An 18264-nucleotide genomic window follows, 5' to 3' on the forward strand; every position below is an offset into this window, starting at 1 on the left:
AAAACTGCAAGCAGATGTAACTTTCTCAAAAATCTCATACAGCAGCTGAAATGTAATCTTAGAAAAACTGGGACAGTAAGGAATCAAATGTCGCAGCCTATTTTTTTTATGAAGGCTGAAACCAAATTGGTCTCCCAGAATTTGATCAGGGAATATGGATGGATTGACACGTGTGCAGTACCAATCAAAAGTTTGGACACACCTTCCCATTCACTTGAATGAGAAAGTGTGTCCAAACTTTTGACTGATACTGTATTTCATAGTCTGACTAGCTTAATACTAGAGGGACAAGTGCAGGGAGGCCCAGAGTCATAAGGCCCCTGCCGCCTTCTAACCTACATCCAGAATAAGAGAAAAGGTTTAATAATCAGTCACAGTCACATTGGATTCCTCTGCCATTTGCATTAGAGGACTATGTCATGGCTGATTTCAAATGTCTACTTTGAATGTAGGCGTGGCCTACTTTTAACAAGAGTCATGAGTTTGGTGACTGACCTCAGATCATTAAATCCCTGATAACACATTTTATTGTCATAAATGTCATTAGATTATCTTCAATGTTTTAAATCATCTTTTGAAATGTCACGATTTTACCATGACATAATGTCAATTGGAATTTATGAAAACTGACTTTAACATAGTCTGACAGTCATAGACAGTAAACTGTAATAATGCTTAATTCTGCTTTTCTAATAAAATACTAACTATTATTAAATCCATGGGTCCACATTTTGAGGGAACAACAACAAAGATAGCATCAGATTATTTTCACTATTTTTTTTTTTTTTTTTACCTTTTTAAACATTCAGCTGATGATTTTACATTTTCAGTAACAATAAGAGTAGAAGATGGCCAGTTAGACCCAGTAAGTTCCCTGAATATATTTTTGTTTCAAAGAGACCAATCATCAAAAGCAGTCTTAAGTAATATAGGGCTGCAACTAACAATTATTTTCATTATCGATTAATCTGTCGATTATTTTCTTGATTTCTTCTTTGGTCTATAAAATGTCAGAAAATGGTGAAAAATGTCCAAGGTGATTCCTTCAGATGTCTTCTTTTGTCTTGACCAACAGCCCACAACTCAAAGATATTCAGTTTACTATCATAGAAGACTAAAAACAGAAAATATTCACATTTGAGAAACTGGAATCAGAGACTTTGGTCTTTTTTTTAAATGACTAAAAACGATTATCAAAATTATCAAAATAGTTGGCGAATAATTTATTAGTTGGCAACTAATCCATTAACGGAGTAATAGTTGCGGCTCTAAAGTAATGACCTCAGTCAAGGTTCAAGTTTATACAACCATAAAATCACTCACAGTGCAGTACTCCCCATCCGAATAAACCAACATCAATCATATAACATAATATTTAAACGCTCATAAACTAAAACTATAAATAAACAACATGAAAAAATACTACTATATTTTCAGGAATGCATTCAGCTAAATGCAGCTGTTTAATGTGATAACCTAAAACATTAGGACACAGAGTAATACCGTAGAGATGAAGTCATAATTTACTGTTGTTGTTGTTTTTTCTAATAAAATAAACATATCGTGCGTCTATAACACTCACTCTGCCTCTTGGTTATATGAGACAGTAAGATTGTAATTCATCCGCTTTTTATTTACAACACAGCTCCTGACCTCGGCTGCAGACTTGCAGGCGGCCCTCCCCTTTAAACACGCACGCACACCCCTTTAAATACGTCACTCGCCTGGCTGGCTGGCTGGCTGGCTGGCTCGTATCTGGCGGTGTGGTGGTGTGTGCGGTCGGACTGTGGTTGTGTTTCAGGTCTGGTCGTGTTGATAACGACACACTTCGGACGCATTTCATCGCGGAGAGATGGGAATTCTGAAGAAATGGCTCTAAAACAAATTGCCCCAACGCTGCTGGCCCTGTTCGGCTTGGTGGCTGTCGCTGATGGTAAGTTTCATCTGAGCCCCTCTCCGGCTTTTGTCTCGATGTGTTTTCCTGGACCGGGCATCGCCTGTTGTCGCTCATCGTCATGGCGCTGTGTATCGGGGATTTGGCTAACCGTATCTAGCTAGCGTTGACCTCAAAACCTCGGCTCTCCCGCACCAAAAGTCAGGCTGTTTGTTAGTTTGTTATCGAGTGAGATTTTTTTGTCTTTTACCGAGTGACAAAACCTGACTTGTTGGTCGTTATTGAGCACGGAGCAAGTAGCTAAACCACAACAACAACAACATGGTGGGGCTGTTTATTTCGAAGCGCCAGCTAACGTTTGCTAGCTAACTAGATAATGAACTATATAAAGTTGAATATTGTCGATAAATATGCTTCGTTTGTGGGCTACAACACAGAAATGATATTGTGAAGCATAGACACACCGAGTAATAATGCACAGCCTGGTGTTGATATTTAAGTTAACGCTATCTCTCGGGTGGCTGTTATGCTAACATATTCACAAAACACATCTCGTGTTGGCTTGTGACTACTTATCACTGTATTTGTTTGGGTAAAACACAATGTAATGATAGCTGGCGGGTGAAATGTGTGCAATGTGATCAGTTACAGTTTGGACACATGCTGTGAGCGCTGGTTTCCACGCTGGAGAAAGGAGAAAGGAGCCTGTGAATGAAGGCCTACCCCTACTTTAGTGCATGAAATGTGTTTCTGAGAGTAAACACTGGCAGCTCTTGCATTGGTGTCTATTTGTAAGGAGTGAAAAGGGCTGCTTAGCGGCCTCCAGCAGAAAGTGAATGCTGGCATAGGGTGACAACAGCCGTGTATTCAGCCATCCCAGACAGAAGTCAGAGTTGAAGTCTGGGTTCATTGTGATGGAAATGTGGCAAGTGGGGTCTTTTGAGGCGCCAGTTATGGGGCTGCTTCAGTCTGAATCCTGTCCGTCTGCTGGAGCAGCTGATACCAGCCCATCACCACAGTCTCAAAGGGGCGTATGTTGCTCTAAACTTGTGGATGTTTGCCTCTGCAGCGGGTACTCATCTTCAACTTTGCTCCAAAGAATTATTATTTTTATACACACAAATATACATACAAAAAAGGAACACTGATGTAAATAAATTGTTACAAATAAAAACACTCAACGTACAGACTAACTCCCTCCCAAAATTTAAAAGAAGAATAAAATATAGATAGGAAAGCAGGGTGATAAAACAAAAATTAAACAGACAGTACAGAGGTTTTACAGCCACAAAATTGGAGCATTGAGCTTAAGAGCAGTGGGATTGCATGAAGACAGAAACACAAAAAACATTTTCTATTTATGACAATTTAAATACACATGCATGTCCTAGGTTGCGCAAGCCCCCCCCCTCCCCCATTTGTTTATTCGTCCTGTGTCTCCATATTTAGAAGCAGTCCTACCTTGTTGCAACTTGCCACCATGCAGATAAACAAAGCAATAAAAAGATTCAACTCTGTGTGCCAGAATAAATATGTCGACAACATTGTCATCCACTGAGTGTATGTTGTGCTTTTATGCAGGGGCCGTCACACTTTAAACGGTTGAGTCATCCTTCCAAGAAACAGGAAAATATTCCTCCCCCGCTTAGTTTAGATAAGGGTGTAGTACACAGAGGTTGATCAGTTCACATAAGTCATGCTGGGAAAACGATCACACCTGTGTGGCCAGTTTGTGTGACTGGGTTACTCCAACACTAACAGTGGTGTGTGAGGGGAGAGTGGGGGTAGGTGTGTGTGGCCTGAGCAGACAGGGGGTGATGATGGGTTTGTCCAGCTGGCAGGGTCTTTAGTGAAAGGGGCCCACAAGTCTGTCTGGAGCCATGGTTTCACACCATATAATGGATTACACCATGCAAATGCTGAAACCAGACAAACCTGAAAGTGGCTAAGCTGGAGCAGATTCCACAACTGCGGCGAGTGTAGTATGTTTATGTGGGAATACTATTTACTCACAGGTTTGATGAATCTGTCATATGTTTTTGACTTCATAAGGATTAGGAGTCACTCGTGTTATGGGCATTACATGCCTGTGTGACGCAGCCTGTGTCTGCCCGGGTGCATTGAACACAGTGGCAATGTGATATGGGCACTGTCAACCACACTGCCGTGAGGTAGGGCGCGTCCCTCTTTCTCTTTTCCTCCTGCCCTCCCCTTTTTCTCTCTCATATAAAAGGCCTGGGTGCTTTATCAGAATTTAATCTGTACTTTGTTATCTGTGGTCCCACTTCAGCTTTCACTTACTCACCGCCACCATAAGGTGCTGAGAAACCTTTAGCATGGATTGTGTTTTTTTTCCCCCTAGATTAAAGAACGGCCTTTGATTAGATGAGGTCTCGCTATCTCTTGAACTCTGCACTCACTTTTAGTAGCCCTACCACATCTCTGCCAGAGTCTTGTCATTTCCTGATGTGCCTCAGTGTAAATCAGAGACAGAGCAATTGGAAACCCAGAAAAGTCCCTACTTCTCTACTTGTTCAGGGAACTGCCTGTGCAGGGCTTAACTCTGCTACAGGTGCTGTTAAATGTCAAATTTGGTGTGAAAGAGTTCAGGTGGAGGAATCATGAGCAAGTCAGATCAGAACATGTGTACACCTGCCCATTAGATCAGAGCCAAGGGAATGTACAGAGAAAGCTTGAAACTTATTGGGTTCAAAGGTGTGTGTCTGTAAGGAGAAAAGAGTTTGGACAGGGGAGGGCGGAGACATTGTAGTATTTTCAGCTGGTTTAAGCTTGAAAAGGAGAAAGTTGTTGTTGTTTTGTTGCTCCTAAATGTGTAGCAATTTTCAAGGCCTGTTCTAATTGGGTTGATGCTTTGGCTGCTCAGTCCCTGCAGCTAAATTATAATCAAATGAAGCTGCACGTCTTCTGTATAAAATTTCTGGTTACTTCCTGTCCCAGACGCCTTCTCCTTCAGAAATCAGTGTTTACCAACAGTTTCTATAATTGGGCACTGAGCCAGTCAGGTTCAGGTCAGGTCTGGGGTGGTCTACTTTTCCCTCCATAATGACCTGTGTCGTTAATGACCTCCGTTGGCCCGGAGGCACCGAGTCCTAATTGCTATAGCAGACAGCGTAGCCTCTGACTGACCCAGCTCCGCCATTACTGATGTTGGACCACAAGGGAGTACTACCACTGCAGAACCAGCCATTTCACCTTGGGTTAGCCTCTTCTCCATGCCATTAATTTACTCAGAACACTTCTGTCTTCTTTTAAAAGGGTCTTTGTAGTGTATACGTTAGTGCTATAACTTAACTGTACTTGAAGATATAGAGTTGTTATTGTCACAATACACCCAGACAGATCCGGTAGCTATGTGAGTTCATGTCTATAGGGCTAAACTTGACACCCGTCTTCCATTACACTTCTCTTTGTAGAGGTGTTTTTGTTTTCTTGGCTGCTGTTGGAATGTAGATAAGACCTGCTCTGCCTCATAATATTCTGCCGGAAGGTGTGCAGTATACATGTCAAGTTTGCTCCAGTACTTCCTTAACAAATGATATGCTTTGATTTATGTGATCTAGGGTAGGGCAGTTGATACATATAGTTTTGATTTGCATATTATCTAACTTATATCAGGCTAGTTCTTGAAGTTCAGTTTTAAACCTGTACCTCCTGCCTGTCAGGCCTTCATGGTGACATTAGCTTGAAAAGAGTGTGCAAAACCCGTTGTGACTATCCCTGTTTCTTTCCTACATGAACACAGTGATGGGTCTGGCTGATTTGGTGATGATGATCAGAAGAAGTTGGTTTGTTGTCATAACATCTACTTATGCATTGTATGCAAAATAACATTAATCATCTTTTTTTTTTTTCTTTTTTTTTTTTTATATTGCACGACATGGCATGATAATGAGTTTTAATTGGATTTGTCTTATATTGTTAATTAAGAAAATTGCATCACATAAAAAATCTGTCATCATTCTGCAAAATGTCAGTCTTATAAAAGATGGAATTCCATAATGAGTTTCTCCTGACTGTAGTCATGACTGGGAATCTTGTGAAGATTTTCTGTGCTAGTGCCAATACGAGTTTCACAAAAAGCTTTTTTCGATGCTTCATTTGTCAAATAAAATCCTTGTTTTCACTTAAAAGTTATTAGATATTAAATGTCATGTAAACACAAGTGGTCACACAAGAACTTTGTTTAAATAAAATTAGCATTTACTTCTAAATCAGTACCTCACATATTTCGTTGTTCGGTACCAAAACTGTGTTAAAGTTTGATCCCCAGTCACAGCTGTACTCGGAGTGAAACTGTGCCAACGGCTGTAAAAAGACAGAAAATGGAGGAGTTGGTAAATTTCTGATCTGCTAATACTCAAAAGGGGTTTAAGCTCAAGTCACATGGCAGATGCATGAGCTCACAGCACTGCAACATACTGGGGCATTATAGAAGAACAATGACCAGTTTGGGAATTTGAGCACCAGCATCAAGCCCAGATTGAGTCTGTACTCACACTTGTGTGCCTTTGAACTCGTTCAGGGCAGCAGACAGTCAGACAGGATGGGATGTTGCCTGGAGGGTGGTGGTTGGTAGAGATAGTAGAGGCAGCCTCAGCCCCAGAGACTTCACTTTAGAATCAGATCAGTAATCTGACCCTGAGATGCAGACAAAGGTAATGACTTTCCTTCTTCCCCTAGCATTGATTAGGACACAGTTGTGGTGTGTGCGTATGCCTGTGTGTGTGTGTGTGTTGCACTCACACTGTCTGGTGGCGTCTGCTTGTCTTGATCAGCTCTCAGTCTGGTATCTGTATGGATCTAATTTCAGGCAGTGCATTTTGGTAATGGTGCTCTGCTCCCCATACACACACGCACATACCAACTGTCTGTCTGCGTCGCATAGCCCCCAGAAACCCACTATGTTTGTATAACCCGCCAGTCTGTGCAGAGCGTGCTTAAAGAGTATTTTCTGCAGACTTGATCATCTTTCCATTAGGGGTGCTTAAAAAAACTGATACACGTAAAAATCACGATTCTTATCTCCTACGAATCTGAATCGATTCACAAATGTCAAATCGATTTTCAAAATGTTAATAACGATGACATTGATGGGATGAAAAAGGCGCAACTCAACTACGAGGGGCAGTGCAGCACCTGGACAGTCTACAGTGTGCACACGCTAGAGTTATCTTGTAGTTCATCCTCCAAAAAAGGCCTTTTAATGCCCCTTTAATGACTTAATTTACCTTTGCAAGAGGGGAGTGAAGTATATTATGAATACTTTCTCTGCCGTGACTCAGAGACTAACATTAGCGGAGCAGCAAACTCCAGCAGTAACAAACGAGACCGGCTGACCAACACACACTGCAGCATTAAACAACTTAAACCAACTCTGAGGTGAAGAAAATAACTCGGTGCTCAGTCTGTTTCACCTTAAAAACCCTGCACCCACTCAGGGTCTTGAACAGCGATGTCTTTCCCCCGGAGCTAACGGTGCAGCAGAGAGGCTGCTCTGCACTGCTGGAGACATAACGTTAATAGCAACACAGCAGTTTGTTATTCTCATACAGGCAGGAGACTGTAAGATGCTTTTAAATTAATTCATTCATTAATGAATGCAGTTTACTTTTTAAAATAAAAAGGCTGCAGACCATTTATCTTAATTGCCAGTTATGTTTCATATTGTATTTCAGTGGACTAAGGACACCAGTTAACGGTTTGGCACACAGTATACTGGAGCAATAGACTGAAAATAGTGCCCCTTTTTCTATTCATTCAATCGAGAATTGGTTTTAAATCAAAAATTGATTCTGTATCAAATCTGCACCCAAGTATCATGATACTATGAAATCAGGAGATAAGCATATCATCCCAGACCTACTTTCCATACGAGTGAGTTCACCTTTGTTTTGACAGAGTTGCTCCGCACGAGTAGGTCTGAACAACACACACACACACACACACATATAACACGGTCAACATAGTTAATGTGTAAAGCTGTTTGGAGTGGGACTATGCTGTGGTTTTTAGTTGGGTCCAAGTTAAGGCGATGCTGGTTATGGCAACAATGTTTTATTAATCCCTTCCTCAGTATGTCTGCCATTTCCTGTCTCAACACGAACGGAATGATAGGAACTTCACACACTGGCAGCTCAAAGGAATCGCTTTTACGCTGTGTTCTCCCCTTTTTCCTTCACTGTTCCTTTTTCCTGTTATTTACTCCCTCCCGTAAGTCAAAGTCTAGACTGGGTTTTAATGACGGTCGCAGCTGGTCACTTGGGTAGACCCCAGTCGCAGCTGGGGGGCCCCGTAAGTCCAGCTCGTTACCCCCTCTGCCCCCTCCCCTCTGTATTGTCCAGCCCAATTTGGGACCACCCCCCCCTCCCCAATCTGTCTGGCCCAGAGCAGCCCCCAAACATCGGGGTTGTTACTGTTAACCCCCAGCCTGTCCCCTGCGCGCCACCCATCCCCCCTCACTGCTCCACACAGAAGTGTGCTCCCCCACTCCACTCTGCTCTTTGTTTGTGCAGGGCCAGTCCAATCCCTCCTCATGTCGTCTTAATCTCCACACAAAGGACCAGTGTAAAGACCACCAATTATGTGGATACAAGAGCAGAGTTCACTCACAAAAAAAAAAACCTACACACACCAGGCCTCTACTCAGATCCGTGTGTATTTAGGCTTGATATTATTCCTTCGAGTGTATCTTTGTGACACTTCTGCTTTGAATGCAGTGAGATATGTGGAGCACTGTGCAAACAACATGGCATTTGGGTGAATGCTAGTGGGCTCGAAATTCTTTCTCGGACATTGTGTGATCTAGTTAGACGCCCATACCCTGTCTTGGATGACATTCATTTTGAATATTTTTGAGGTCTTGGTTTCACATTTTGCCATGTTTTTTTTTTTGTGGAATAACTGTTTAGGACCGTATGATATGATGATCTACTGTTTGAACACTGTGATTCGTCAGCCGGTAGATGTTTCACTACACCATTTCTGTTGAGCTATCCGTTTAATATCTGTGGTTGTATTAGGTTGTAATGAGCAGTGCTGTAAATCAATGAGCGAGACTGATGTGGTTCACAGAATTTTTGCTTCAATGTGATGATTAACCTCTATTTTTTTTAGGTATTTATCTATAAACAGTTTCTGTCTCTTATCGATTAAACTGAATATTCTGTCATAGATTTTTTTTTTTCCCCCATACTGGTCACCCCTTATGTTGTTGCTTGTTTGTGTGAAGACTTATGGACAGTCACAAGGTAGCCCTAAATGAAAGGGAAGACTTCCCACAAACCAAAGTCTTGGTAGACCACAAACCATCCATGGTAGACTCGAGGCGGGAATGTGTGTGTTTTCCGCCATGTTCGGTTTCCTTCCTGAACTTCTGTGTACCATCTGTCTTACCACACACAGTCTCCATGATTGATGCGTCTTTTCATTTCAGATCATGATGTTCTTGTCAGCTCGCTGCTGTTGTTAATTTATTACTGTATATTGGAGCAATATGTTTCTCCTAGAGAACTTTTACAGCCTTCAGTTTGATTCTTATGAGAAAAATTAAGGGCATTAAATCTAGCTTCCAGCAGATATCCGTAATGTGTGTGCTGTGGAGAAACTCTTTCTCTCAAAAACTTTTGGTTTGTTAAAGTGTCAATCTTACTTTGAGGATGGATTGATCAAAACGACTCTTTTCTGGACTCGCTTGCTAAAAATTGATTTGTTTTACTGAGAGCCCAGTCCTACAAAAGAGGAGGCTGATGGAAGGAGGCGTTCAAGTTGTCTGAATTTGATGATAGATATCGAGTGTCGTCTAGCTTCCTAACCTACTGCTGGTAACTCCGGTCATCTGTTTTATTTAGCTAAACTATTTGCTCCATTAATGCTGCAGATTCGCGTGATGTGGCACAGGGCTTGTTTTTCTCTCTTTATCAGGCCCATCCTGCTTCACCTCTGTGTAATCTGTAGGAAATTCCATCTGCATGCGAACTGTAGTGAATTTGGACACACTCCACTAAGAGTTCCTGCCACTTTCCCGCTCACCTCCCGGAGAGCAGAAAACACACACACACGCACACAAACATTCAACAGATGAGAAATATTACTGAAACCGTACTTCCACCATTTCCAGTTAACACACAGTGAACAAGCATAGACACATCAGCAAACACGCTACATGCAAAAAATGCTCCCACACAGATTACAACCTCCCCAGAGTTCAGCTGAGTGGAAACCACTCCTATGACACCAGAGGTTGTGGTTGCGGACACTTGGATGTTAAATGCTGATGTCGCAATCGATGTATCATTCATGTTGAGTACTTTTTTTCTTTTTTTTTTATTGAACTGAACAAAAGCCTAATAGTGTCACAGCTCAGTTGGCTCATTTAAGTGTTAAAATCTGTTGACACCTTTTGACAGACACCCAAGTTGGTACAAACAGGGAAGATCAGTGAGCTCATCTGGTCAAAGAAACCCTCAGGATAAGACACAGAGGATTAGTGGAAGCTTGCCACTCTTAAAATCTTTTCTTTCCTCTGGGCCAGACATTGTCAGCGGTCCAACCGATGCTGAGCCTCTCTTTATGTAAGAGAATAAGGATTGAAATTCCTCTCTGCTTTATGTCTCCTCCTGTGTTGTTGTTGGTACGGTGGTCTTGTCTTTGCTAAGTCCACAGCGATTAGTCTTAAGTGGTCCAGCCTTTGTTCCAACCAAGGAGCCGCTCTTGGCCTGTCACGCCTCACTCACGGCCCTGTTGTCAGTCAGACAGTTCGTCATTTATCACTGGCTGGGCTTCAGTTGAGCTTAGCCGCTTCCTTGCGTTTTTCCCATGTGAAAACTAGTGCCTTAGTCTCACAACTATCCAGTCTTGCGTGGTCCTGCTTTGCACTCTGTTTGGTAGTAGGAAAACCTTGGAAGAAGCCTTTTGTGCTGACCTTAATCTAAATGAGAAGCATGTGTGCTATGACTCAAAATCACATTTCAGTCCAAATCTAATCAGTTTGCTCTCTGGGTTGCTCAACCGACACTGGTTCTGTTTTATATGTGGCAGATGTGGCGGACTTTCTGGCTCTGACCTCATTTGAGTGTGTAGATGGACCACCGTAGTTTTATTATGGCAGCGGCAGGAGTTCCATTGTGTCAGCTTTAATAGGTCCCTGCGCAGGAGTGTGCTGTGTTTAATAAAACTCCCATCTCATTAGCTTAAACAGTGGCAGCTCTCTGTGTCAGTGTGAGACAGACAGAAGAGAGGAATGGATTAGAATGCTGCATTGGGGATTTGGCAGGAGCCCTCTCCCCTTGTTGGGTTTCACTTTGTCTGTCCCACTGGGCAGGTCCGTCTCCACCCAGCATGTTTGGGTTCATCTGCAGTGAAGGATCTGATTTCAGGGCCGCCAGGGCCGTCTGGCTGCTGCTACCAACTTCAAGCTCTGTGGTTGCCTGTCACAAAATGCCCATAACTGAATGGGACACTCTTTGCATCCTGTGTTGAAACTGGGGCTAGTTTGCCCCCTGCTGGACAAAATTGCAAAGTGAAATGTGTTTAACATCATGGTTCTCTCTGATAAATCTTAACTTACTCAATTCTCTTTTTTTCCCACAGCTCTGCGTTGTAACTGCACAAACTGTGAGAAGACGGGCTATGAATGCGAGACGGATGGCGCCTGCATGGCCTCTACATATTACATCCAGGGGAAGGAGCAACATGTACGCATCTGTATCAACCGCGACAACCTGGTTCCTCCTGGACAACCCTTCTACTGTCTGAGCGCTGAAGGCCTACTCAACACACATTGCTGCTATGTAGATTACTGCAACAGTATTGACCTGAAGGTCCCAGGTGAGGCTCCATCATCAAACATCAGACAAAAATCACATCAAACAACAGATTCAGTCTGTTGACCTTAAAGTAATCACCTCTATTTCTCCATCTCTTCTGTTTTGCCCTCCTAGTTCCAACAAAAGAGGGGGACTGGTTGGGCTCAGGAAGCTCATGGGGGCCGGTGGAGCTGGTAGCGGTCATCGCAGGGCCGGTGTTCCTGCTCTGTGTGCTGCTGATGGTTGGCGTTTTCCTGTTCCAGTATCATCAGAGGGCCTACAGCCACAGGCAGAGGCTGGAAGTAGAGGACCCATCCTGTGACCATCTGTACCTGGCCAAGGACAAGACCCTGCAGGACCTCATCTATGACATGTCCACCTCTGGATCAGGCTCTGGTAAACACGTGATTTGATATGACGATGTAAAGTGAAAAAGAATGGTTTTGGTGTTGTAGGACAGGTTTTCTATGCCCTATGTTGGTGAATCAAGACAAAACATAACAAATGATTTAACATAGACAGACATGACATAACATCTGCCAAGTATTTTCTCTTTTAATACTTTGTTCTGTAAAACATTAAAAAAAAAAAAAAAGAAAGAAAGAAACTGAACTAGAATCTGCTGAGAATTCATCCGCCACTCCACATCTGGAAAACAAGTCCACAGAGAACACTAGTGAACATTTCATGTGTCGTCTGCCGCCCCCTTCAGGTTTGCCGCTGTTTGTGCAGCGAACAGTGGCCAGGACCATCGTGCTGCAGGAGATAATAGGAAAAGGTCGTTTCGGTGAGGTCTGGCGAGGAAAGTGGAGGGGAGGAGACGTGGCGGTGAAGATCTTCTCATCCAGAGAGGAGCGCTCCTGGTTCCGAGAGGCTGAGATCTACCAGACAATCATGCTGCGCCATGAAAACATCCTCGGATTCATTGCAGCAGACAATAAAGGTGAGGAAGTGTTTCTATGTGTAGACTTGGACCAATCCCTTGAAGATTTCAGAGGATTTTTTTTAGCATTGTTGGGGTCAATTCTTAGACCACCTATATTACAAGAAAGTCAAAGTAAAGTAAGTCTGTCCTTTTAAAAACAAAATGAAAGGAAGGTTGAGACAGACAGGAAGGGATCCATGTAAGAAATTCTATTTTGCACCATGAAAATGAGTGAAATTTAATATAATGTTAATATCATGACTATAATAAGACTCATTTTCTTTTGCTCTTTTGCAGATAATGGCACCTGGACTCAGCTGTGGCTGGTGTCAGACTATCATGAGCACGGCTCCCTTTTTGACTACCTGAACCGCTACTCCGTCACCATCGAGGGCATGATCAAACTGGCCCTGTCAGCTGCCAGCGGCCTGGCACACCTTCACATGGAGATCCTCGGCACTCAGGGTGAGACGATCTGTCATGTAAAACACAGCACGAAAAAATAAATTAAACGGACGAACAAACAAACACAGCAGGAACGTTAAAGCGCACACACCTTTTTCCCTTTTTGTTTGTTTTTTTTTTTACATTCAGCAATCATGTGCTATTTGTGCTAAGCTCTTGATGCAAATGTAATGATGTGTTATCTGTTTTCCCTCAGGTAAGCCTGGCATTGCTCATCGTGACCTCAAGTCTAAAAATATCCTGGTTAAGAAGAACGGCATGTGTGCCATAGCTGACCTCGGCCTGGCAGTCCGCCATGAGTCCATCACGGACACAATCGATATAGCACCTAACCAGCGCGTGGGCACTAAGAGGTAAATGTTTCCATATTCATTCACTCATAAGCACACGTTCACATTTAGACATTAGCGCTCTTGCAGGTCTTTACATTTAAGTCTGGTGACATTCTATATTTGTCTTACTGTCAACAAATCCCATGAAAAGACCAAAAATAGCAGTTGATCTTAATAACAAGTATTTTCTATGAAGCCAATCTGCCAAGTGAGCATGAACACCTTGAAGACCAAAAGACTGTCATTTCCAAACTCTTATTTGGTGCTATTAGTCATTGCTGCTCTTTGTGTCAATCCTAGGTATATGGCTCCAGAAGTCCTGGATGAAACCATCAACATGAAACACTTTGATTCCTTCAAGTGTGCCGACATCTACGCGCTGGGCCTGGTGTACTGGGAGATCGCGCGTCGCTGCAATGCAGGAGGTAAGACCACTAACGCAGGCTGATTTGAAAAGTAAACATGCTTCATGTGAAATGAATCCGTCTAGTGAACGAGAGCATGAAACCCGAGTATGTTTACTTCAGGTATCCACGAGGAGTACCAGCTGCCCTACTACGACCTCGTGCCCTCTGACCCTTCCATAGAGGAGATGAGGAAGGTGGTGTGTGACCAGAAACTGAGGCCCAATGTGCCCAACTGGTGGCAGAGCTACGAGGTATTTCACACTCTATATACACTCTACACCAACAGCTGCTCTGACTGGTTTCTAAAAATACATTCGGTGGCTGTAGAGAGGCAGTTATGCATTATCAGTTTGGCAGTACAGGATGTCCTGACTTGAGTACTTAAATATGGAGCAATAATTTGTCAATCACTGTTGTGGGGAGCATCAAATTAAATTTTATATATAGCCTATGAAAGGTCCAACAGGTTCTTTTATTTTCTTGTACTGTTTCATAACAGTGCAGGGCTCAGTTTTCACAGGCCTCATTTTCCTGATGTTTCTCCGCCGTCTGCTAGTGTGAGCGATCCCCTCAAAAACTAGGATGGTTTCACTAGTGAGCTCATTTTTCCGGCTCTTAGGCATTATGTTTTTGGGTTGTCCTTCCGTCCCTCCGTCCCATTCTGGTGAACAGGAACAGCTGGAGGGAATTTCCTCAAATTTGGCAAAACGTCCACTTGGACTCAAGGATGAACTGATTAGATTTTTTTTGTGATCAAAGGTCACTGTGACCTCACATCCGTCCCATTCTCGTGAACGCGATATCTCAAGAACGCCTGGAGGGAATTTAATTAGCCTATGTCCGGCAAAAATATGCACTTGGACTCAAGGATGAACTGATTAAAATTTGGTGATCAAAGGTCAAGGTCGCTGTGACCTCACAAAAGGCGCTTTTGGCCATAACTCAAGAATTCATACGCTAATTATGACAGTTTCACAGAAATGTCTGATAGGATAAAATGATGAAGTGATGACATCTTATATCCCAAAGGTCAATGTCACTGTGACATAATGTTCTGCAAAAACATTTTTCTGGCCATTATTCAACGCCATAACTCAGGAGCAGAAGGGGAGATTGTGATCATATTTCACATTTGAAGTGGTGACACTAATCTTGGGTTTCCATCTTGAAACTCTGGTGATTGTAAAGATCTTCTGTGCTGCCGGTTTGAAAATGTGTGTGAAGCATTAATGTTTTGTAGCTTTTTGTCAAATTTGTAGCTTCTTTGCAGCAACATCCATATCTGAAGCATCGACTACTGTCATGGCTGCAACTTTGTGTTCTATCACAATCAGCTTTATTGGAAAATACTCTTAATACCTTTTTATTAAATTCCTTCAAAGTCTTCACTACAAATATTATGAGTCTGGACAGACATGGATGTAAACTGCAACTTGTCTGGTTTGTGGAGGCATACAACCATGAGGCGGTGTTTCTAGTTACAAGCAGAAGTTAGTATCGCCACGAAAATTTTAAATCAATGTTTCCAGAGCGAGCAAACACATCAAGCTGGAAATGTTAATGAAATGATACACAAAACATTTAGAATACTTCCATTTGATTTAATATCTACATGGTCATTATTATCCCATCTTTAACTGCAGGTGTCTTTTTTTTTTTCTTTTTTTTTTTTTACTCAAATGTCTTGTTTTAGCCTAAATTTATTTTAAATCTAACCCACGTTTCCTTACCTGTGCAGTCACTGCGTGTGATGGGGAAGATCATGAGGGAGTGCTGGTACGCCAACGGAGCGGCCAGACTGACGGCCCTGCGCATAAAGAAGACTCTGTCTCAACTCAGCGTGGAGGAGGACGTCAAGATGTGAGCGGCCAGGCGGTGAAAAAAGGCGCGCTGGAGACGCACAACTAGACCACACTCCCATAGGAAACAAACACTAAAGACTGACTGCAAAATGAAAACCCTGCCAGTTTTAAAGCCACACTCCAAGTTGTGACAAGGCCTACCTCACCTTTTTAGCCAAAACTACTGAGAATCACCCACTCCTATCGACTCTCCTCCCCTCCTCCTACCTCCCCCTTTTGTTCCTCGTGTCTCCTCCCCGTCCCCCCTTCGACCTCCCCTTCTCCATGGGCCACAACACTACAGCACTACCACTGTTAATATCATCACACTCAACCTTTTTTCTTTTTCTTTTCATTTCCCATGGCAGGAATAACTATTGTACAGTGACGGGATTTTTTTTTTTTTTTTTTTTTTTTTTTGCTTGTTTGATCTTTTTTACCTCTTCGAAATCGTCCCATGACGGACTAACCTTGTCCAGAAGAGTCAAGCATGTTGTGGGTTTCAACTTCAAGAACTATAACATTTAACTTCTGTTGGCCATGCAGCTACACATTCTGTTGCTGTGAGTGTGTGAGGAGGGGGGAGGGTGGGGGAGGCTGAAGCACTGTTTCTAGTTGTGTGTAAAAGGTGTCCGGACTACTAGCATGTCTCAAAGACACCAAGATGTCCTCTGGTATAGTCTGTAGTTCATTAGACATAATCAGTTATTGGACATTTGGTAATTAAGCATACAAACAAACAGCCAGATTGTGCTTTTAATCCCTCACTTAAATATCCTACAAACAATTGTAGCTTCCTCATCACGCGCGAGACCCGCAGGTTTTGCGCACAACCGATGCGGTCCGGTCCTGGTGTTAGTTTGAAACGTTGGCAGGGATAATGTTTGGGATGGTTTTTAATTTTTTATTTATTTGTTGATAGTTTTTATTTCATATTGATGAACACTGTGAGATGAGACGTGACAAGCCGGAGTCTTGATATGAAAATTAATGTTAATGTAGTTCAGTCCAAGTCTTCACCACAGTTCAGATTTTAGGGGTTTTTTCTGCATTCATCTAATAAGATACTCAGTTAAAACATGGATGTAGCCATAACCCCCGCTGGTGACAGACGATGACATCATGCACACTGAGCAAATAAGAGGCGTATGAAATGGCAATGAAAAAATACTGTTTTTCCTTTTTTTTTGTTTTTAATGTATTTTTTTGTGTTTTGTGTAAAGACATAATGATCGGTGTTTTCTTTTGACTTTGACATTAGACACTACTGATGATGGGTACATATGATTTGTATATAAAACATGCTTCTTTTTTTTTTTTCCTTTTATGCCACAAGCTCCAGTGTGACATCTGAACAGTGATTTTTTTTTTTTTTTTTTTCTTTTTTTGCTTGAATGGTACTTTCAGATCTGTCTGCATGGTTTCTAACTGTGCCAGGAAATAACACTGTCATGTCATCTGCTGGATTTTGTTTTTCACTCGCTCCTCTCATGGCAGTTCGGTGGTACTACTGATCCCAGATCATTTTGCTGCAACTTCTGTTTTGTTTTTGTTTTGTTTTTGTTTTTTTAAATTGTTGGAATTGATTGTTGAGTTCTTTTCAGAGCTCAGTAATGCAGGTCTGTTTCTACATTATGTCCTCTGGGGTGACATCTCCTTCTCATTGACACTGGAATATTTAGGAGCGTCGTGTAACCTTGAATTCTGATACTGCCGATGGCTATTTATTCAGAAATAAACCCAACTGCTGACAGTTCACACATGTGGATTCCAGGGAAACGTACAGTTAGATGTGATAAGTAGTTCAGAGGTTTTACCTTCAAAGACTGACATGCTGTAAAAGTGAAACTGCATGTTATCGTTCTACTTTGTCGTCCGTTTGCAGACAAGGTTATGAGAGTATTACACTGACACTTGTCATCATTGGGCTCTGCACTGTTATGTCCACATGGACTTTAGTTAATGTTAGTTGTGTCATGATTATCAACACTTGATCCAGAATCCATGTGTCATGTTAGTATCCATTTTGCATGCTGTCTCAAACACTGGGTCCTCTGCACTGAGGTAGATGAACTTAAGACTTTCCCCTCTTCCTACCTGTTGTTTTCTCTTATTTTTTCGGGTCGTTGGCTGTGTACCCCAGAAATGTTGCTGCTACTGTTAACATGGGTAGAAGTTCAGCAGGCAGAGCGTAGCGGAGGAAGGGGGGCTGGGAGGGGAAAAGGGGAGACTGCTGTCAGTTGAACCAAAATTGTCATAACACTCCTGTCCATGTTTGATTTGTTGCCATGGGTATATGACCATCAGACATCCTGTTCATGAGTAATACTTCAAGATTTAAAAAAAAAAAAAAAAAAATGTTGTGCAAATCTTTTCAGAATAAGTTCAAAAAGTGTATATAGATGATATACAATAAATTCCTTTTTTTCTTATCTGTGACTTCAGCGGTGCTGCTCATTCAGGGTGTCATGCAGTGTTTTCATTGTCAACAGCTGCTTCCAGATGTAGAAAGGTCAGAAGTTCAGCAAGCATGCAGGCTGTACTAAACCTAACAAGAAAACCATATATTGGATTAT

General features: G+C 42.3%; 1 protein-coding gene across 1 annotated transcript; it reads left to right on the top strand.

Annotated features, from left to right (window-relative positions):
• The first annotated feature begins 1736 nt into the window (after positions 1–1736).
• Positions 1737–18120, top strand: acvr1ba (activin A receptor type 1Ba). Its single transcript, XM_042410016.1, has 9 exons — positions 1737–1933; positions 11504–11740; positions 11854–12114; positions 12431–12661; positions 12941–13108; positions 13305–13461; positions 13741–13865; positions 13968–14098; positions 15586–18120. Exons 1-9 carry the CDS (start codon positions 1870–1872, stop codon positions 15709–15711), a joined length of 1500 nt encoding a protein of 499 aa, XP_042265950.1. The 5' UTR covers positions 1737–1869; the 3' UTR covers positions 15712–18120.
• Positions 18121–18264: the final 144 nt, after the last annotated feature.

The sequence above is a fragment of the Thunnus maccoyii genome, chromosome 4 (assembly GCF_910596095.1).
Source record: "Thunnus maccoyii chromosome 4, fThuMac1.1, whole genome shotgun sequence".
Classification (NCBI taxonomy): domain Eukaryota; kingdom Metazoa; phylum Chordata; class Actinopteri; order Scombriformes; family Scombridae; genus Thunnus; species Thunnus maccoyii.